Below are 23,271 nucleotides of genomic sequence, written 5' to 3' on the forward strand. Positions count from 1 at the left end.
AAGACCTCTCTTCAAGGAGCTGCAGAAGGGCATCAGTGGCAGGATGATAGGTAAGTACGCTAGCAGCTTCTAACGCAGGTCCATTATGAAGTTCATTAGGAATGGTACAAGCAAAATTTAATTCTTGAACATCTTCAGTAAAACATTTATCCCCTTTTTCATATTTTATTTCAAATAATGAATACCTACTAAGAAAAAAAATATATCCATGGTTCCTGTTTTTAAAATATACCATCTTATTAATTCCTGTGTCTGTCAATTTGGCTTAGACCAAATCTGCTGTTTGTTGAGCCAGACCAAACGGTTTACTCTAAAAGTTAACACCTGGCACTTAACATCCTAGTTAAGTCGATTTTACATTACTGCACCTATTATATAAATTGTTCTAAAGTTTAAGTTCTATTTCCTATCTATATAAATGATATAATTTGGTGATAGCTCCAATTTGCAGAGCTTAGTGGACATCTCTGAACTTATTTTCCCATTCAGACTCCATTCCCATGATCAAAATATCACAATCATCCCTGGGGAACAACTTAGTGTGTCAGCTTTGAATCTTCAATTAGATCAGTCCATCCTTTAAAATGAAGTCTTTTTCATCATCTAGATAAATCCCCCTCTGCCTCATTTATAACCTCTTTCAATTTTTCCCAGTACTTTCCATCTGATTCAAGCCCTGTATCACTGGCGTCATTATGGCTGTATTCCTTTCTTCCCTTTCCTCCCCCGATTAAATGTCTATTTACATAGCTACTGTCTGCACAAGAGCAGTAACACCTGTGCACACAGGTATTTTATCCATCAATAAACGTTCTACATCTCTTTGTAAATGCCTCCCATTAACACAGGGCTTTTCCTCTTATTTTCTTGTACTTTGGGAGGTGTCCAGCAATGTTTTTAAGTACTTATGAAATTAATCACAGGAAGGAATTATTTCCCCTGGTTCTTTCACACATATAAATTCCAGACAGAAAAATGGAAAGATAGACTTTTTATGTGTGTGTGGTGCTGGGGGTTGAACCCAGGGCCTTGTGCATGTGAGGCAAGCACTCTACTAACTGAGCTATAACCCCAGCCCAAAAGGTAGATTTTTAAAGACAGAATTTTTTTAAAAAAAGTTGAACGCACCCAGCGGTGCTTAACCATTGAACCACATCTCCAGCACTTTTTATATTTTATTTTGAGACAGGATCTCGATAAGTTGCTGGGGCTGGCTTTGAACTTCCAATCCTCCTGCCTCAGCCTCCTGAGTTGCTGGGATTATAAAAGTGTGTTTTTGATGATATATGTAGGCAGTGATAAGCCAATGAAAAAAACTTGTTTTCAAATAAAAGTAAGTTGTTCAAATACAAAAAAATTTAAAATATGTATTTAAATATAAATTAAATATAAATTAAAATTTAAAAAATATATTTTTCCTATGGACTTATAAAAAGTTTTACTTCTATTCTTTGCATTTTTGTTTGTCCACTAAAGAGCAGCAGTGAGGACTGGGTTGTTTCCTTTTTGTTTGCATATCTTACATAAATTAATTATAGGACACATGACCTTGTATTTACAGGGCAATTTATGTTTGACTCCATGAGTATGACATGCATTCTGAATAACCAAGACATTGCACAAGCTCTGGCAGATGGTCTGATGGAGCTGTCAAAAGAAAATTCTGTAAGTGTTTCACTGAAGAAAGCAAACCAGAAAAACCCCAATACTTAAATTCTTAGCTTGCACTTATCATTTTTAAACCATAATTTCTTAAAGAAATTACATCAGTTTATAAAACTAGCCATGGAGAGATTCTAGGCCTGAGATGTATTAGGTACACAAAACAGACAAACAAGAACATATTCTGGATACTTAAAATATACTGTGCACTATTTTGTCTTGTGCTTAATTTCAGTGAGAAGTGACTTCTTTAAGAGAGATGTTAATTTTATACAACACAATATATATTTCACATAGTGAAAACAATCATTAGTATAAGGGAATAATGTGTGAAACCAGACATAAAAAGGTGAAGGACGAGGGGGGTTAGATGAGGGGATGGGAAAGAAAACACAAAGGAATAGAAATAAACAAATCAGCAATTTGGTTGGTGGCAGGTCTGCAGAGCCCAAAGAAGTATTCTTATTAAAACCAAATCTTGGATGCTGTGGCAGGAAAGTCAGTCCACATTTCAGAAGACAATGAGGAGAAGTTAGACAGGAGGTTCCCTCTTTCTCCCCTCAAGATGATGGCGAGGCTCAGGGAAAATGAAATGTGCTGCGGGCTGTTTGGGGGCCACTGGAAATAAGAATGATTTTGACTCTACACTAAGATCTTCAGTTTCCAAAAGAAGGTTCTCCAGTCCTCTTCCATGTGGTCACGCTAGTTTGTGGGTGAATTGCACATTGTCTTTGCACACATTCTGTCTCCATGTTACTGGGCATCTCCTCTGATTTCTAGATGGCTTCCTGGATCAGCACCAGACTTATGCATTATGCAGGCTTAGCTGTACTGCGTGGAGTTGCAGTTAGCTGTGATTTGTTTTCTCTGAAGGCTTAGCTTCGCAGTACTTAAGTCAAGGTGCACCAGCCCAGTGAGTTAAGACCCTGGTGAGCTCTGTTGCTAAAATGAGCAGGGATGTTCACAGAGCTGACCCTGGAGGCCTGGAAAGATACTGCACTTTCTCTCAAACACCAAAGAATTGCTAAACATGTTTGGTGTAGATTCAGAAAACTTATTGCCACTAATTACTTAAAAAAGAATTATGTATGATATAATTTTAAGGGTGCGAAAGCCCATAGTGTGAGAGCGGAGCCTCAGGGTGTGTTTCCTAGCCACCCTGCCGCTGCTGCCTCTCTCCCAGGCCAACCTCCTTCCCTGAGAGATAGCAGGATCCCTCCTGCTCCCTGTCCTCTTTTGGCCAAGGGGTTGGTGTGGACGACTTTGGATCTGAAGATCTTCAAAGACTATTGCATAAGACGTTGACCTGCTAATCACATTGTGACAAAAAGCCAAAAACAAGGAGCATATATTATAGCTGGAATGAAATTAATTAGAAAGTCCCATTTGCCCACTATAAGAGTTATTTTTTTTTTCTGGATATATACAGTAATTAGGTAGAAATCTGAAAACTTGGCTAAAAGTGTTCTCTTTTCTGCTATACCCTTGATTACCCATATTTCAGATGAATGCTTTAAATTGTATTTTTCTTGGGGGGCATTTTTCAGGACAGGTCTCTGGAATTTTTGGCGTGTTTTCTGCTGAAGAAATGTAGTAAAGATGAAGGAAATGTTATTCTGACAAAATGTGACCTAAAAGAAACACTTGATTTGTTCACAAAGGTAAAGTTGCATCTTGATGCCATTGTTTACTGTAGTTTTAGGCACATGAGGGGAAGAAATTAGTAAGTAATAATGCTAGCTTTTCCTGGAAAACTTTCAACTTGTCATTTCTCCTCAGAACTTCATTTTTCATGGACTGTTTTTTAAAAAAGGCATTTTGTTGTTCTGTAGCATGAGTAACATTTAAACCATTTCAACTGCTTGAGTAACAATACTTGGTTGTGGGAGAAAAGTACAATAAAAAAATTGGAAATTTGCATTTTATCTTGTTGCTTATTCTGTTGTTGGGTCCTAAGATAACTTGATTTTTTTTTTCATTTAAACTTTTGTTTTTTTGGGGGGGAGCCAGAGAATTTTTTTTTCTTAGGTTGAGATTCATATTTATAAAAGAAAAAAAATTAGGTTTAAAGCTAGCTCTTCAGGAAAAAAAATACATTTGGCAGTACTGAGCTCAAAATCCACACATTCTTTGTTACATGAAATAATCAGGATTCGGGAAACACTGAGAATCATATTGTCATTCACAGAGCTGATTTCTAGATAGGGGAAAAGGTTATATTAGAACCATTTTTATGTTCAAAAAAAGTCACCCATCTTTGGTATCTGAAGGCCTAAGTCCCATAACACAAACTTGCCATTTAGATTGTTAGTAAGAATAGATGTGAGGGTTTCCCTAGTAGGTGAATCATCTGTTGCTTTATTAACCCAATATTCTGAAAGTATTTGTCAGTGCTTTGTTCAAGGATAGCTTAGTGCCAGCAGACATGGAGGATTGCAGGGAAGTATCCCCTCTTGTTAAGGTGCCCTGGACTGACTTAGCAAAACAAAAGATTTCAATTATTAAAACCCACCCAACTGAGATTGAATCACCTCTGTTCCCCACCAAATTCCTTATTCTTCCCAAACCCAATCATCTCCCTGAGAGGAGTCATAAATAAACATATTGCAGGATCTCTAAACTCTTCTTAGGATGGACCTCTGCTGGCCCACTGCCCAGGCTAAGTATGTTTTTTTCAGGAAACACTCCTAGACCACTTCTTAGGCAGAGAACAACTCCCTTCTTTTCAGTTCAGTTTCCTAATAATTACAGCAGCTATCCATTTGCTAGGTGCCATGCTAGATTCTGGGAATAGAGAGCTCAATGAGACACAGTCTCTGTGAGTGGCTGACAGCAGCACAGCAAATGGTAAGTGGTGGTAGTTAACAGAATGTGCAGGCTGGGAGACACACCAGGGCAGACCATTCATGCACACCCCCTTTTCCACTTCTCAGAGGTTGCTGCTTTTGCCTTGTCAGGGCAGCCACCTCTCTGAGATTTGGGTGTGTGTTTAGTCTGTATCTATCTTTCAGCCTGGGAAAGCCATTTAAAAATAATCCTACTCATTTTGCCTCCGTTCACAAGATCCACATGTGACTGTATCACACAGGTTTCGAATTCTCTCAAAGTCCTTATGAGACTTGGGTGATCCTGACTCCCTGGAAACTTTATTGGAGTTTCTTGTACCCACTACCAACCCAATAATACCTGCCTATGAAGCAGGCAAACTTGAAGAAAGCAGTAGGGACAAATCTGTACATGCTTCCTCCTCTGAAGTGTCACTTTTATATGTTAAAGACCTAACTACTGGGAGTACTACTTGTGGAATCTCTATACCTACAGCAATGGTCACCAGAACAATTCCTTTCAAAGATGCTTTCCTCCTTGATCTTTCTTAAATTTCTTCTGCCAAATAAAATCCACACTGGAGTCAAGTCTTGTCAACCTACTGTTGACTGAAACATCTAGTCACATTAATAAAATAATGCATGAAGTGTGGGCTTAGAGCTGCCTGTTGCTGGCAATCAGGTTACTCTCCTTATGTCATCTGCCTGTAATAAAACTGCATCAACAAGGATCACCCTGACACCTGAGAATCTATTTAATAGCTTTTCTTTTTTTAATGTCAAGTTAGAAATAATATGTGTTAGATTCTCATTTTGTTTTTATTATTTAACATTTAATATGTTGTTCACAGGTTTATGAAATAAACTTGGGCACTCTTTAGAGGGAAAAAAACCCAGTTTAAACATAAGTGCTGACTTAGGTTAAAATAGAGAATCTGACTTTCTTTACATCTTGGGGTGTGTTTTTAAACCTGGCTCTTTTTACCAAAGAGCACCCAAACTTTCAGCCATAGGAGTAGAAATAGTAGCTTCTCTAAGATGATTGTTTGTTCAAGAACCTCCCCTAAGTCCTGTGTAACAGGGCTGTCTGTCAAATTCAGGACTCCATATGTCTTTTTCTTTCCCTCCTTTCTTTATTCCCTCTCTATCTACCTATCATCTTCCTAGTTCACCTATTTATTCTGTTACCAACCTATTATCTATCTATCCATCTCTCTATCTATATATCCACCTATCCATCCATCTATCCATTATCATCTTGATGTCCAATCAGCAGTTACTTCTGGTTCTTGTGGGCCTGTGGTGTTTACCCTAAATGATGCAACCTTGGTGATAGTCATGCAGCCAGAATCATAGTTATTCCTGAGCTCTACCTGTCATTTCCACAACTATTTCTGGTCCCTGGTGCAGGCAGCAGAGTGTCTTCTTGGAAAAGCATTAGCCAAGTCTAGAATGACTGGAAAACACACTGCCTGCTTGCACTCTATCCTAGAGGAAAATTACTGCCATATGATGGAGGCCCAGCCCTGTGAGCTTATTTCTTATGGTAGTCCTATAGGTCCTGGAGAGAGCCAAGGAAAAGGCCCACCAACACAAAATAATGACTTTCTTATATATTTGCAAAGTTGGTTGCCTCTGCTACTTCCTCTGAATTCATCCCTAAAAAAACAAAATAAGGGGTAGCAAATTCATTTTAAAAATAGACTCTAAAATTCCTAATAATTATAACTTAAAATATAAAATGAGAGAAGTTGTTATTTTTGGTTTAAACAAAATTACTACACCAAATCATTTCCCTATCCTCAAAGAACAATTTATATTTAAAGAAAAATAGCTGCTGCTGAGCCAGAAGTGGAACAAAGCCTCACTGTGCACACAGGGTGGTGGTGGGGGCATAATCCCCCAGTGAAAGCGTAAATACATACCAGACTGGCACAGGTCACCACACATGGGGAGGACAAAGGAAATGACTGAAAGACTCTCTGAGTAGACAAGTGCCAGGTTCAGGTGGCATATCATGCAAAATAAGAAGAGAGCTGGTGGCTGCAGTCCAGGGACCAGGGTTTCCTCACAAAGAATTCAGGCTGCCATAAGGAACCCTGTAGCTATGAAATAAAAATTCACTTTTGCCTGAGTAAGACAAAAGCAACTTGGGAAAAAATTGGTTTTTCTTGCCTGGACATTAGCAGGGTCAGCCCTGGTACGTTTATTTTTTACTAGGAAGGGCAACAATAATAACCATTTGTCATGATTATTTCTCAAATTAAATATAGGTCCACTGGTTTCTTAGCTAGAATGAGCCCTGGGATGCTGCAGGCATGTGAGGGAGGGTAAATTTAATGTGCTAATTTGTAAGGAGGTCACAAGAAGAACAATTGACAAGGAAAAGTGAAGAAAGAATTAAGCCATATTTAAATGTGGAAACGGACAAGTCTGGAAAGGGGATGCAAATTGTTTATGACACGTTTGCATTAGTTGAAAAAAAAGGTGAATTTTATAAAGTGTTGTGTTATTTTCCTTCTGGCATCTTAAAAGTGAGCTAACCTACTTATCCCCTACTGTGAAGTGACAGCAGCACTGAAGCAGAAGCCTGTTGCCCAAGATATGTGCAATTCTCTATGCCAGAAAGGAGCCCCTGAATTCAGGACAAAACACCCCCACTACTTTCTGGGGGAATGAGGTTCAATGACTTTAGTTTCCCAAGTAGAAAGTCATTGAAAGGAAGCTAAAGGGTATATGTTTTTTCAAACACAAATTTTAAATTAAGAGAGGCAATACATTTGTCAGGCTCTCACTAGGGAATCGTGGTTAGGGCAGATAGCTTCCCAATGTCTCTTAGAGCAGAGTACTGCCTTTCCAGAGATCCCAAGGCTCACCTCCAAATAATCAAGTTCCATTTAATCTTCAGGAAAGAAACATTATAGAAGACAACTCTCAGGACACAGAATCAAGTCTCAACAAAAGTGATCTGGATTTTGAGGTGCTCCTTAAGCTGGTAAGTCAGTAATAACATAATATGAATTTCCTATTTGTTTTACTCCTGACAATGAAGCTTCAGTCTTTATTCTGGTTAGTCCTTTGTTGTCCTTGAACATTTCCCTTATGAAGTAAAGAAAAAAACACTAAGTATAATTGAGGGGAATCCAGCTGGTAAATTTTTCCTCCCCTTAATTAAGCCCTGCACTGAAAAGAAGTTGAGCCAAAAAGAGAAAGCAGAACATCTTTAAAGAAAACCAATCTGTATGTGCCGCCATGATTTTCCAATACTAGAGGTTCTTTTAGTCAGCTTTGCATCACTGTGACCAAAAGACCTGACAAAAATAACTTAGAGGAGGAAAACTTCATTTTGGTTTACAGTTTCAGAAGTTCAGGTCCCTAGTTGGCCTACTCTATAGCTCTTGGTTGGCGGGTGAGGCAGAACATCATGGCAGAAGGTAATGGTAGAGGAAAGCAGCTCAGAACATGGCAACCAAAAGCAGAGATAAGACTCTACTCATCAGGGACAAAATACTAATTCCAAAGGCATGCTCACAGTGACCTCCAGCCACACCCTCCCTGCTTAAAGTTACCACCAGTTAATCAATCTACTGATTAGGTCATAACTCTCATAATCCAATCATTTATCTCTGAACTTTGTGTGTGTGTGTGTGTGTGTGTGTGGTGCCGGGGATTGAACCTAGGGCCTTGTGCATGCAAGGCAAGCACTCTACCAACTGAGCTATATCCCCAGTCCCACCTCTGAACATTCTTGCCTTGTCTCACACACAAACTTTTTGGGGATACCTCATATCCAAATCATAACAGATATCATTTAAAGAAATGGATAAATGGAAATAAACAGTTTCTAACTGATCCACCAACTTGTGGTTTGACTTCATATGTTGACTGTAATCAATGTAATGTTTAGGGCTCTGTCCTTTGGGGTAAAACAGGCAGAGTACATAAAAGAAGTTGCATAAACTTAGAGGTCCTGTCCTGCTGGATATGTGGCATGTACATATCATTTTTATTCTTCAACACATGTACCCATTTGTTATCATATTTCATTCTCAAAATCCTGTAGAGTAAATGTTAATAGCCACATTTTTTAGAAATGAAAAACTAGAATTAGAAAAGTTAAATGAATTCCCTAAGGTCAGAAAACTGGGAAAAAACAAAAGAAGACTTGTGGAAAGAACATCTGACAACAGCTTTGAAACAGGTTTGGCAGTGACACTTTAAGCCACAATGATTGTAAATGTTTAATAATGCCAATATTTAAATAATATACATATGTAAATATACATAAAAATATAACATAGGGCTGCAAACCAACTGCTGATTGAGATGCAGATGTATTTTTTAATTTATTAGATATGTCTAAATAGATGTTACACACAGACCATGTGTTTGAAACATAAAACTTAAGTAACCAAGAGTAGTGTTTTTTGTTTGTTTGATTTTTGGTTTTTTGGTATGGGGAATTGGACCCAGGGGTGGTTAACCATTGAGACACATCCCTAGTCTTTTTTATTTTTTAAATTTGTTCTTTTTAGATATACATGACAGTAGAATGTATTTTGGCATATTATACATACATGAACATAACTTATTCTAATTAGGATCCTATTCTTGTGGTTGTATCCCCAGACTTCAAAAAAAATTTTTTTTCAACTTTGAGACAGAGTTTCACTAAGTTACTTGCAGCCTTGCTAAGTTGCTGAGGCTGGTCTCAAACTTGTAATTCTCCTACCCCAACCTCTGGAGCCACTGGGATTACCTGAGTGCACTACCACGCCCAGCAGAGCAGTGTTTTTATAGTATTTCAAAGAGAATGTGTTTTCTTATTTTTTTAAAAAAAAATACTTTATATATTTTAGTCTTAGTTCTTAAAATTATGGTTGGCTCATCTTAGTGAAGACCACATAGCCTTACACTTCATATTGTCATATTTTGTTTTTCATTTTAAACAAGAAGTTTGTTTAAACCATAATCAATGAGCTATTTAGTATTCATTTTTAAGAGTAATCTATACCTACTGAAAGATAGATTATCCTACATGTAAGAGTTATGTAGGAAAAAAAGTTAGAAAATTGTTCTTGGTTTTACAACAATAAATGAAAAACATTAAAATTCTCCACTAGAACAAGGTATACAAGGATTTGTTGTTGTTGTTGTTGTTTTGTTAAAACAGTAAAAACAAAATAATTTACTGTAATATAAAGGTGAGAGCTGAAGGAATATGCTACTCATGGAGAAAGGGGCTTTTCTCCCATTCCATCTCTACTTGATGTCAATCAAAACATATCTTTTCCCATTTAGTAAAAGAGAGGAGAGAAATTATATCCCATCTATGTATATCAAAGTGCATAAAGGCATTCTACTGTCATGTATAATTAATTAAAACAAACAAAAAAATTCAAATTAAAAAAGAGGATAAGGAAGAGGAGAGGAGGGGGAAGGAGGAGGAGGAGGAAGCTTGTGTATATACCCTAGTTACTGTATGCTTAATAAAGCAATGGAAAGTGGAAGCTGAAAGAACAGGGAAACCTACACTGCTTTAGTAGTGGGATGTGGTGAAGCCCAGTGGCATCTGCCAGCTGAGGAAGTGCTCTTGCCCTGTGAGAACAGTACTCCCTCTGGAGAAGAGCAGTTTCCCTTTTTTAGGAGATACCTCCCATCTGCTGCAGCTTCAGCCTCTAGGTGCAACTGAGAAGATTTGTCTGTCAAATTGGACTCCGACAAACCCCATGGTTCCTTGTAGACTTTCCTTAGTTCATTAAACAGTGTAGTCTCTCAATCTTAAACCACTCCACAGAAACAATTAGGATGCTCATTGTTCTTAGTGTTGGCCCCTTCCTAGGGCTTCTTGAGGGCTGGAGTCATGATGCTTTTCCTATGAGTTCTTAATGCCTTTCTGCAGGAGAGAAAGCTGCAGAGAGACTCAGCAGATAAGCGAACTAGTGCTGCTAGGGAACTCTTACAGAGTGAGAGAAAGTATGTGCAGATGCTGGAAATTGTGCGGGATGTTTATGTGAGACCACTGAGAGCAGCACTGTCATCAAACAGAGCGATTCTGAGTGCTGCAAACATACAGATAATTTTCTCTGATATTCTGCAGATTTTAAATCTCAACAGGTAAATCACATTTTGTCTCAAGAGCTGTTCAGAACCTCTTTCTCTGCTCCTCCTGGGTACAATGATCATCTTGCAGAGGGGAGGGCTCCTCAGCACGTCACTCTCTGTGCTGCAATTGGAAGTGATCATTCCTCCCCGAGTCCATGCTAGGTGCAAAGACAGAGTCCAGTGCTGGGGCTTTCTGTATCAAGAGAATATTTGCACAAAAGACAACCAGAAAGAGAGCTGGGTGGAGTCATTCTTAATCATCAAGTCTTAATAGATCAGGGAGAGAGGAGCAGAAGAACTTAACAGGCTCAACGTAATAGGGAACTTTACCCAGAAATCCCAAGACAGATCAGTTTAATAACATGTGCTTCATGTATATAACCTGAGAGAGAACAGTCACTCTACCTGTTGTAAAGTAAGAAAATTGAGCATATGCTGCTCTGACAGTGACTCTTTAGGTAACTTGGGACCAGTTGTCCACCCTCTATAGGCCCCTGCCGCCATGAACTGAAGAGGTTGGCTAGGCCTCTGCCAGTTTTCAAGACCTGGGACAGCTGGGAGAGACTACCTTAGAGGCCCAGGGACATATGGTGCTTAGAGTTGGAGCTGTCTAAGCTGTTGTTGTTCCCTGAAGGTGGGACATTCAGGGGCAGCTGTATTGAAGCTAGCCTGGGTTCTGACTCCAGGAATTAGGACAAAGAGGGGGACCTTCCACAGCCTGCCTACTTCCTTACACCCTTACCCCTACTTCTGGTCCATCAAATCTCCATTGCTCTATGTTAAGAAAAAAGTTCTTGATCAAAATCAAGTACCGTCATAAAAGACTAGGCCGCAAAAGTCTATACTAGCAACAATTAAGTCTGCAAGCTATCATGGGCTTATATTCACAATTACATTTTCCCCATATTGCAGGCAGTTTCTAGATAACCTAAGAGACAGACTACAGGAATGGAGCTCAGCCCACTGTGTGGGGGACATATTCATAAAGTTTGGAGGCCAGTTGAACACATACACCAATTTCTTCAATAATTACCCTGTTGTTCTGAAAACCATCGAGAAGGTAAATGGTTGACTCGTCATCCATCCTTTGATTAGATCTCCTATGCTTGCACTGAATGCAATCCAAAGGACCAGAGTTAACAAGAAGGGCTGCTTCTCTGCCTTTCTCTCCTAGGTCTTCTCTCCTGTCCTGTGAGCTCTCTGAGGACAGGGACCCTGACAAAGAGCTAGGACAGTGCTTTACAAACAGCATTATCTAGGTTGAACTGGACTAATCCTCATACACACTGCCCATTACATCTTACCTGGCTCCCTGTGGCTCAGTTACAGGAGAATGTTCAACAATTAGGTAGAAGAAAGACTGTGAGCTTTGATTCTACTCTCCAGCCCAATCCCATATGGCTCGGATGAGTTCAGCTCTTTGGACAAAAGTGCACTTGAATAAGGCAATTTCATAGATCTGATCCATAGATCTGATCTTGAGGACAAGAATTGGAGCAGAGACACATGTTACCAGAAACAAACTGGTGCCAAAATTTTTATAGTTGGTTATGTTTAATAATAAGACCTGCTCCACTAGCATAGTGTATATGTATATATTCAATAATTGTTAGCTATAATTATCGAAATCAGAATTTTTAGAAATTAGCACTGCTGACATCATTTAGACATGTACCTACTGAGTGGAAGGAGGTAAGTTCATGGCTGCATAATGGAGATGAATTAATACATCTAAAAACACATATTAAATATAGTGGAATGCTTTTTAATATTATGAAAACATGATTAATAGCAGTATTAAAAGTGACTATTATTACTAATCAAGTTCTTACTACAATGAAATAACCTCTACTGCATGACAGGTACTTTATTGATAGAATTATCCCTCTCATCCTAAATTAGGTGTGAGATCCATTTTACAGATGAGAAAGCTAAAGGTGAAAGAAGTTAACTTGACAATGTCGATTTATTCTCTTTCTAATCTAGGCCCATTGAAAAGTCTATTATTATTTGTCTTATTGATTAAGTTCAATGGCTAGGGCTAGATCTATGATATTATTAAGATACTCTGCTTAATATATTAGGAGACACTAGGGGTGCCTTTAGTACTTGGAATAGATGGAGATGTTGTCCTGCTTGGAGTGTTCCATAGGTCGTCACTCACCAGGTGGAACAGAAGGCTTTGAAGCTGTCTTATACAGAAAGGTTTTGACAATTGTTCCCTTCTAGTGCAGAGAAATGACACCAGCATTCCGAGCTTTCCTGAAGAGGCATGATAAGAGCACTGTTACTAAAATGCTGAGGTGAGTTCCAAGGGAGAGCATAGTTGGGTCCCAAGGACAGGGTACTCCTCAATTTTCAAGCAGAGACCAGGCTCCCTTCTCTGTGCCTCATACAGCCTGCCGGAGCTGCTTTTGTTCCCATCTCGGAGATTTGATGAATACGTGAATCTTCTCTATGCTCTGAGGCTTCATACTGCTGCGGAACACGTTGACCGTGGGGACCTGACTACTGCAATTGGCCAAATCAAAAAATACAAAGGTTATATAGATCAGGTTCGTTGCTGATATGCATCTGTCTTTCACAAATGTCACAATGCTTTTGTGGCACTCTCAAAGATCCTGAGATATCTTCTCTTCTGTGGTGTTCTTGTAGTCTTTGGTTCTTTCAAATACTAAATAGATATTTGTATTCAATGGTTTTGAACACTAAGGGCATCAATCCTAACCCAAGCAACATGGAATAGAATGTTTTCAGAGAGCTGTACAATGACAATAAAACTTTACTAAAATGAAAGTTTGAAATTTTTATTTTCTTGATAACAAAAAGAAAGAATGATGTGTATAATCCTTTGATTCTGAAATTACTTTTTAAGGTATTAATTAGTTTTCCTGCTTCAGTAAGTACAGAAATCAATCTGAAAGACATCATCATCGATTGTGCCTACCACATAGGAATCTGGGCTGAATATAACCTGTTACTCCTGTTACCATATCAAAGCCCTGAGGATGCTTTCATAAATAGTAATGTTACTTACCTTTTAAAACACTGTTTTATGGGGCTGGGGTTGTGGTTCAGTGATAGAGCACTCACCTAGCATGTGAGGCACTGGGTTCGATCCTTTGCACCACATAAAAACAAATAAATAAAATAAAGGCATTGTGTCCAACTACATATTAAAATTTGTTTAAAAAATAAAAGTTTTAAAACAGCAGGTACAGAAAATTGAAGTTTTTATTGTAGTAAAGTATCAAACCATGCACCAAGTGCCACAAAAATATTTTAATCCATTTCTTTTAGGATTAAAAATGTCCCAATTTTAGTTGGTCTAAAATCAGTTTGTTTTCTAGATGAAAGAAAACATCAGAATGAAGGAGCAGCTGTCAGACATACAGAGAATCATCTGGGGGTGCCCTGTAAGTATTCTGATGTACTTTCTGTATTCTTTGCTCATGAGTATAATCTCATCTTTGGCAGAAGACATAAAGATCCCACTGTAGCTAATGTATGGAACATCTGCTGCTGCTGGGGCTCACTGCAACCTCTCACATTTCACATCTTCCTTATCTGCAGCCATGCTCCATGAGAAGAGGCACACGTGACCTTGGCCCTATCCCACCACTTTTCTGCAGTCTTGGGTCCTTATTTGTGGTTAGCTGTTACCTCTTGACTATCAACTTGTCCTCCTACCTTCTCTTACCTACTAAGGATCACACCACAAATGTACTTGCCATTCTCTGGTAGTGTAGCCTTTCTTCATTTGACTTGCATTTGTTCTTTGTACAAACTCTTCTTTGAAATTGCCTTCCTTTCCTAGTCTACTGGATAAATGCTATTCATCCTTTAAAAACCAGGATCAATCATTCTCTTCTCCATGCAGTTTCCCTAACATTTCCAGCTGTGAGCTGTTTCCTTCTTTCACAGCCCTGGACCATCCCTGACACATGTTACCGAGACCCTCTATTTATACAGCTGGGAGAGCCACCTTGTGTGAACTGATTCACTTGTCTTCCCGTGTCTGGCATTCAGTAGGAGCTCCCTATGTGAATTATGTTGAAGTATCAGTGGATTGAAGAAATGATTTTTATTTGGTCAAACAGGGAGAGCTAGATATTTTGTCATTATTTCAATCTGCATGGAAAGAAAAGAGTTGGTTGAACAGCAAAAGCCCCAATTTTTGCAAGTCAGAGAGTCTCTAGAACTTCATCTCTGACTCACTGTACATACCAAGATATTATTCTCATGATCAAGAGATCAATACAAAGGCCTGAAATCTTAATTTGTAGCATTTCATTTGCCTCCTTTTCTTTTCTTTTTTTAAAAGATATTTTAAAGATGGACACAATATCTTTATTTTATTTATTTTTATGTGGTGTTGAGGATTGAACCCAGTTCCTCAAGCATGTGAGGCAAATGATCTACCACTGAGTCACAACCCCAGCCCCATGCTTCTTTTTCTTACTGATTTCCTTTTAATCTCCCTCCTTCACTTTGTTTTTGATACTATAAAATTGTTTACAAAAAATAATTTTGGTAGTTTTTTTTTTTTTAGATGTAGATGGACATAACAAAATGCCTTTATTTTTATGTGGTGCTGAGGATCGAATCCGGGTCCTGCCTATGCTAGGCAAGCACTCTACCGATGAGCCACAATCCCAGCCCAATTTGGGTAGTTTGAAAACTTTGACAACATCCCCAAATAAGTTTTTATTGTCAATTGTGGTCTTTCTAAGGAAAGCCTGTTTTATAAACAATGAAAATATTCACTTTTTCAAAACTGAACCAAGTTCTAGTCAACACTTAATGTTCTGGTATATAAAATGGTTCTGCAGTGATGATATTTGTTTTAAAATGTTTATACATGCTTCTAATTTTTTGACTTTATAGACTCTATTTGAAATAAAGAGATACCTGATTAGGGTCCAAGATGTAGTCCAACTCCACTGCTGTGATGAGGAGATAAGTTTCTCTTTAAGGTAAGCAGCAGTTAATTCCCCTAAGGCTGTGAAGATCGTAAGTGCTGGTGGCTGTTATTCATTTCGCATCTGTGGCCTTCAGTTACTGTGCCTGATATACTATAGGTGTGTGATAAATCTTTGCATTGAACAAAGAAGCTACATACACTCCCTCTGATGTAGTGCAAGGTACTCTATTACCTTGCATAAGTTCTATGCAGTTCTTGGACAGATGGGAGAAAATAAATTGTCTCTACCAAGACCACAAACTCCATAGAAGCAGAACTTCTAGAGGTTGGTTACTTTCCTATTGAGAGAAGATTCAAGTATTATGGATTGCACACCAATCATCTGCTCAACTATACAAAAGAGGGGAACATCTTATTATCCTCAGATAGTTGAGGCTGGTATTAAAAATGACTTCACTTCTCTCTCCCCTTGTATTATTTTCCCTTTCCCCTCACTTCCTCTTGTATGTAATTTTGTATAACCCTGAGGGTCTCCTTCCATTTCCTTGCAATTTCCCTTCTCAGTAGAGGGGGTAGAGAGAGAAGAGGGGAGGGGAGGGGAGGGGAGGGGGGACAGTAGAGGATAGGAAAGGCAGCAGAATACAACAGACTCTAGTATGGCAATATGTAAATCAATGGAAGTGTAACTGATGTGATTTTGCAATCTGTACACGGGGTAAAAATGGGAGTTCATAACCCACTTGAATCAAAGTGTGAAATATGATGTCAAGAACTATGTAATGTTTTGAACAACCAACAATAAAAAAAAGTGACTTCACCTAGTAGAGTGCAGTGGCACACACCTGTGATCCCAGTGGCTTGAGGAAGGAGGATCTTGAGTTCAAAGCCAGCCTTAGCAACTTAGTGAGACTATAGGCAATTCAGTGAGACCCCATCTCTAAATAAAATACAAAAAAGGGCTAGGGATGTGGCTCAGTGGTTGAGTGCCCAGGGGTTCAATCCCTAGTACCAAAATAATAATAATAACAACAACAACAACTTCACCACATGTAGTTTGCACAGTGCTCAGAGTAGTGCAAGAATGCCAATGTCCGTAAATTAGTGTTCCATTCCTCCTTTAGAACAAGATGGACAAGTTCTTTCCTGTAAAGGTTCGGAGAGTAAATATTTAGGATTTGCTGGCCAAATGATCTCTGTGGCAATGACCTACCTTTGTCATTGTAGCAAAAAACCCTAACATAAATGATATAATACAAAAAATGTATGCTATTCATAAACAATATATAAATGGATATGTATGGCTTTGTTCCAATAAATCGTTATTTACAAAAACAGGTAGTGGTCTATAGTTTGTTTATCTCTGCTTTAGAAAACTATCAAACTGAGCTCAGTGGTAGAGTGCTTGCCTAGCATGTGTGAGGCACTGGGTTGGATTCTCAGCACCACATATAAGTAAATAAATTAAAGGTCCATTGATAACTAAAAATATATTTAAAAAAACTATTTTCCAGTATTAATAGCAAAGATAATGACCTAGCACATAATTAAGCAGAACTTCTCAAGGATGGTCACTTTTCTATTGAAAGAAGACCCAAGTGACCAAATGATCCCATTGCAATAAAGGTAAAAAACTGATTTCTTTCAATGAATATTTCAGCAACCATTTTCCAAAAGCATAGAGCCCTGGTGTAGATGGAAGAAATATTTACCTCTATTTCCACCTTGAGCAGATCGTTAGTGAAAATCAAATTATACAGTAGTGTCTCATTATCACGGTATTTTTGTTTCTTTTGTGCTGTTTTTGGCTAGTGACACTAGCAAAGAGCTACAGTGATAGAAACTAGAGCCTAAAGCAGCAATTCTAAACTGCTGTGGTAGGACACATGCCAGGAATTGTTCCAGTTTGGGTTATTATTTGACCTTCATGTGTTCCTTCTTGAGCACTTCCTTTCCAAGTTTCTGTATTGTTTTCCTTCTATCTGCAGAACCTCCTTTAACATTTCTTGCAAAGCAGGTCTACTGGCAATTAATTGCCTCAATTTTGGTTTGAGAAATTCTTACTTCTACTTCATGTTTGAAGGAAAATTTTGCAGGCTATGTAATTCTAGGTTGGAGATTTTTTTTTTTTATACTTATTTCACTCCATTCACTTCATGATGGAATAATTCCAAAGAGAAGTATAAAGTAATCATTATCCTTGTTCCTCTATAAATAGGTGTTTTGTTGTTCTTTGGATTCTTTCAAGGTTTTCTCTTTGTTTTCTGAAGAGTGTATTATGTGTAGATATAGATTTTTTGGTATTTATTCTGCTTAGTATTCTCTGAGCTTCCTGGGCTTGTGTTTTGCTGTCAATAATTTTGGAAATTTCAGCCATTATTACTCCAAATATTTCTTGTTCCATTCTCATCTCCATTTACTATTCCCATTACACACATGTGTTTTGAAATGTACTCATTACTTGGATATTCTGTTCCTTTCTTCTCCAATCTGGTTTTTTTTTTCTTTTTCCGTTTGGAAAGTTTCTATTGACATATCTTCAAATATACTAATTCTTAACTCAGCTGTGTCCAGTCTACTGATGAGCCCACTAAAGAAAGGCATTCTTCATTTATGATTTTATTTTTAATATTTCTTTTTAACTTTCTTTTAAAAATTTCTGTTTACATGACCCCTCTCTTCTTCCATGTGGTCTACTTTTCCTATTAGATCCCTTAATATATTAATCATAGTTTAAAAATTTCAATATCTCTACCTTCTCTGAGTCTGGTTCTGATACTTGGCCTTTTTTCAATCTGTTTTTGGCCTCTTAGGATGCCTTATAATGTTTTGTTAAAGGACAGACACAAAGTATCAGCAAAAGGAACTGGGCTAAATAGGCCTTTTTAGTGTGAGGTTTTAGTTTATTTGGCGAGGAGGTAGGCTGTGTTTACTGGGTTGAGGTCAGAGTTTGCAATTTTCCCTAGTGTCCTTGTTTTGGTCTCTCCTATTGTTTTTGGATTTCCTGGAAGATCTAAATAGGGTCTGACCCTTGCGGTTCTGTCAGCTGTATTATAGAGGGTACTATTGATATGGTAGTAAAGTGAGGGAAGGGGAAGCATTCTGTACTTCTATGACCAGTGTTCAGTCTTTTAATGAGCCTATTGCCTGAGATGTGACCTTCGTAAGTGCTTCTCAGCATTTTTTCAACACTAAGATGAGGCGTGAAGGATAGAGAGGGCTGGAGTTAGATACTCTCCTTTTCCTGCAATGGTTAGATTTTGGTAAAACCCAAGTTAGTTAAGTTCTGTTAAAAGTTCTCCTTGGGGGCAGGACTTGGTTAAGGAGAACAGAACTTTCTGGACATATTTCAGAATGGCTACTTTTCATCTGCCCTGGGGAAGAATAAGGGGATTTTTCTCTGTCCTTCATCATAAGAACCTGTGGGTAAAACTCAGACCAGTGTGGGAACCCCTGATGTTTTCTCCCTCTCTTTTCTCTCCACACTCAATCTCCTGTAGTTAGTCGATGAGCCTTTAAGTGTTTGATACTGGCTCTACCAGTAGTTGGTTTAAGATTGTATTGGTCTATCCAGCTTTTGGGGTGGTGGTTAACTCTGTGACCTCAGTTCTCTGGTAGATCTGAGAAGAGTTGTCAATTCTGAGGTTTTTTTCCCGTTTATTTTTTGTTATGAGGTTAGGAAAGACAACTTCCAAGCCCTTTACATGTCATTTGGAAACTGGAAGTCTTGATTACTAGAATTTAGACTTGTCTTGGACAAGAGATGAGAGTACATTTAAGGAGATAAAGATAATACTAAATTATTTTACACTCTGTGTGGTACATTTATATTCAAGTAGGCACTTTTTCTGATTACATTTATACTATTTTCCAATAAACATGTAACTTCACATTAACATTTGAAATTAAATAACTGCAAGCAGGCTTATACTCTAAAATATTGCACAATATTTAGCCTGCAACCTTGTTTTCTGTCATTTTAGAAAATCACATAAGATAAAAAGAATTGCCATTCCCATGATTTCCATCAGAGATTTTTACTTAAAGCAAATACATTATGCTTATAGGTATAACACTGACAGGAATATAAGGCTTTATAGTTTACCATGTATTTAACTATTCTACTTGATAAATTCATTACAATCTCTTGGTGAGGCAGGTAGGACAGGATCCTGGAGAATCCAACTTCAATAAGTTGCCTGAGGTCACAGAACTATTAAAGGCTGGTCAGGAATTCACAACCTAGTCTCTCAATGCACAGGCTGTCTCCACAGATCATAGGCAGGTGGAAAGATGAACTGAGCCTTTCTCATAATAAATTTACCAACGTAGCAGCAAGTACTAAACAAATAACTGACACTGAAAGAATGGGTAAATGTTTGCATTCTAAACAAAAAACTTCCTCTGGAATAGAGATGGAAGTCATAATCATATGAAGCACTAGGAATTTCAGAAGATATTTTTTCCATTGTGGACATAAATTGTAGTTTTAGATTATATTTAGCTTTTATAGTGTATTATGTATCTTGGAACTCTTATAACTTTTTTTCCAGAAACACCAATCTTCATATATGTGATTTTAAGTTTGCTAATCTTTTTAAGTGTGGTTATTTACCAGGGCAACTATGCATTGGAGAAAGGGAAACACCCAGACTTCTTGCAGACATTAGACTCTTGGTTCTGAAGAGTCCTAGTCTAGGGACCCAAGAGCTATTGTGATCCCCCAGTCAGTGGTACAGATGCTAGCTGTCAACTGTTCTGCTCAGATCAGCTCACGGTAGAAGCTGTTGTCCATTCCTGCTAAAGCTTTCATCCTGAAAATTTCTTTTAAAGTTTTAGGTATTATAGGAGTTAGGTACTTTATGTCTTCCGGTGTGGTCTAGTTAATGCAATAACAACACAGCACTTCTAGAATGGAGTTAAGAATTTACACTAGAGTAACTGTGTTCCATTTTCCTGAGTCATTCATTATTTATAGATGAGCAAAGAAATCCTGTCAAAATTCAGGGAAAAAGCAAATCCCCTAACCTTGGAGTTGATTCTGAGTGTAAGCATTGGTAGCATTCTGAAACATTCCATAAGATCCATAATTTCCACTCTACTTGCTCCATTAGGTTGATATTAAAGGTCAAATTATTTGCTTTTGCATATTTAAAAGTTATTAAAACTTTTTAGAAATCTTTTGGTGCTTTTTTTCTATGGATGAAAATTGTTGGAGAGTTTGAGGGGCTTAATTTAGTAAATGGCTCTTGAAAAACTTTCTAGATTAAAATTTTATATATATATATATATATATATTTTTTTTAAAGAGAGACAGTGAGAGAGGGAGAGAGAATTTTTAATATTTATTTTTTAGTATTTGGCGGACACAACATCTTTGTTTGTATGTGGTGCTGAGGATCGAACCCGGGCCGCACGCATGCCAGACGAGCGCGCTACCGCTTGAGCCACATCCCCAGCCCTATATATATGTATTTAAATATGTATAAAACTTTGTATGGGGTACTGGGAGTGAACACAGGGTGTCATGCAAAAGGGCTTTTCCACTGAGCCTCATCCCTAGCCCTTTTTTATCTGTTATTATGAGACAGGGTTTTGCTAGATTGCCTAGGCTGGCCTGAAACGTGATTCTTCTTGCCTCAGCCTCCTGAGTGGCTGGGATAACCAAAGACAGAAAAGAAAAGTTTGAAAGGAATAGTTGGCTCAAGGAGCTGGAATACTACTGTTTCTGTCTATCCACACACCCACAAACCTCATACTTCCTTAATACTGTACAAATAGCTGAAACCTAAAGTATAGTATTCCCTGGAATTTTAACTCCTGGATGTAGTCCTTTGCTCAGCTCTTACATATGGTTATAATTAATAAATGACTTAAGTGCCTTACTTCTCAAACTGTGGCTGGCCTGTAGGTCAGCAGAATCAGCAACACAAGGGAGCTTACTAGAAATGCGGTCTTATGCAGGTGTCATGGAGAACCTGGAATTCTTTGATTAAAGTACAGAACTCATTTGACTAATCTATCTTGGGACTAATCCATACTCTTGGGATTCCTATCTGATAGAAATTAACAGCAAATGTAAGGAATTTGTTTATGTGAAAGGAACTAGGAATTAGTTGGTGGCAAGGGGGAAGAGGACCAAAGCTTCTAAACAAGATAATATGTCCATCTGTAGTGGAAATAAATAAGTCCATTCACACCATTAAGTACTATTTAGCTATTAAAAAAGAATGAATTAAAACCAAGCAGTTAGATCAAAATGATTTTCATTGCTGAGAAAAGCAGAAAATAAAAAAAGTGGGGAATAATATTGGCATTTTTGTAAAATAATGGAAATTTCCCTGTAAATAGATGTGTGTATACATGCGTGCTTACCTGAGCAATACAAAGAAATTGAAGGATATGCATTGGGTTGGAAAGTTGGGTCACATGAGTAGAGGGAGGAGTGAGCCAGCACAATGGAAAAAGTGAGGAGAAAAAGCATATTTGTACATTAAATAAGAACCAACTGCAAGACTGGTGTCACTTAAAAATTTCTATAAAAATGTATGCTCTACATGGACAATTTAGAAATGAATACTGAAGATAAAGAATGAGACTTCCCTTGAATAAGCATACACAAATTGACTCCCTTCATTAAATTCCCAAGGGTTGCTTGACAGTCATAAAATAATTATATTCTCTATTAAAACATTTAGGTTTTGGGCTAGGTCGTGGCTCAGTGGTAGAGTGTTTGCCTTGCATGTGTGAGGTAGTGGGTTTGAATCTCAACACCACATAAAAATATTGTGTCCATTTACAATTAAAAAAAATATATTTTAAAACCCCAAACATTTAGCTTTCTTCATGTAGCCATTCCTGAATGGGAGGGGCATGGGAGCCATGGAGAGTGGTTTGGGTCCCTGAGCTCCTCTCAAGTATGATGCTCTGTTAGTGTACTCTCACAGGATAACCCACACTAGAGCACAGTGAAACCCACCAATGAACTGCTCCAACAACAGAAATCAAAGAGCATAACTGGGGGGTGGTGTTGTGGCTCAGAGGTACAATTTTTGCCTAGCATGGGTGAGACACTGGGTTCAATCCTCAGCACCACATAAAAATAAATACATAAATAAAAATAAAGGTATTGTGTCCATCTACAATTAAAAAAGTTTTAAAAAGTATAACTGGCTAAGGACACCAAATTTTGCTTCTTGATAAACATGCCTACAGCTGACCATGTTAGTAACCCCAGTAAAAATGAAGATCTTTTACCTTGCATTCTGATCAATTTCTCTCCAATCAAAATGAAAAACTTACTTCTACCTAGTATTTAAATATTTCTTTCCCCTCTACTTAAAAGATACCTTGTGCCACACTCATGTTTCCCTAAGAGACAAAACAAAAACTTATTTCTCTCACATTGCCCAAATATGCCTGGCACAAAATACTAAACAAGTTTAAAAAGAGAATCATAATAAGAAGATAATGCCAAGTGAAGTTAGCCAATCCCAAAAAACCAAATGCTGAATGTTTTCTGATATAAGGAGGCTGATTCATAGCAGGGTTTGGGAGGGGGAGCATGGGAGGATTAGATGAACTCTAGATAGGGCAAAGGGGTGGGAGAGGAAGGGAGGGGGCATGAGGGTAAAAAAGATGGTGGAATGAGATGGACATCATTACTTTTAAGTACATGTATGAAGTCACGAATGGTGTGAATATACTTTACATACAACCAAAGATATGAAAAATTGTGTTCTATATGTGTAATATGAA

The 23,271-nt window shown here is 37.9% G+C and overlaps 1 protein-coding gene across 1 annotated transcript in view; it reads left to right on the plus strand.

Moving 5' to 3' along the window:
* The window catches only part of ECT2L (epithelial cell transforming 2 like), a 78,332-nt gene that overhangs the window by 52,939 nt on the left and 2,122 nt on the right, over window positions 1–23,271 (plus strand). Inside the window, exons 11-20 of the mRNA XM_081295061.1 lie at window positions 4–50; window positions 1,562–1,665; window positions 3,210–3,323; window positions 7,396–7,482; window positions 10,390–10,604; window positions 11,505–11,652; window positions 12,822–12,895; window positions 12,991–13,147; window positions 13,943–14,008; window positions 15,480–15,568. Of these exons, the coding sequence (XP_081151187.1) occupies window positions 4–50; window positions 1,562–1,665; window positions 3,210–3,323; window positions 7,396–7,482; window positions 10,390–10,604; window positions 11,505–11,652; window positions 12,822–12,895; window positions 12,991–13,147; window positions 13,943–14,008; window positions 15,480–15,568 (1,101 nt within the window). The remainder of the gene's footprint in view (window positions 1–3; window positions 51–1,561; window positions 1,666–3,209; window positions 3,324–7,395; window positions 7,483–10,389; window positions 10,605–11,504; window positions 11,653–12,821; window positions 12,896–12,990; window positions 13,148–13,942; window positions 14,009–15,479; window positions 15,569–23,271) is intronic.

This window comes from Spermophilus citellus (assembly GCF_964194105.1).
Source record: "Spermophilus citellus genome assembly, chromosome: 5".
NCBI classification, from domain to species: Eukaryota; Metazoa; Chordata; class Mammalia; order Rodentia; family Sciuridae; genus Spermophilus; species Spermophilus citellus.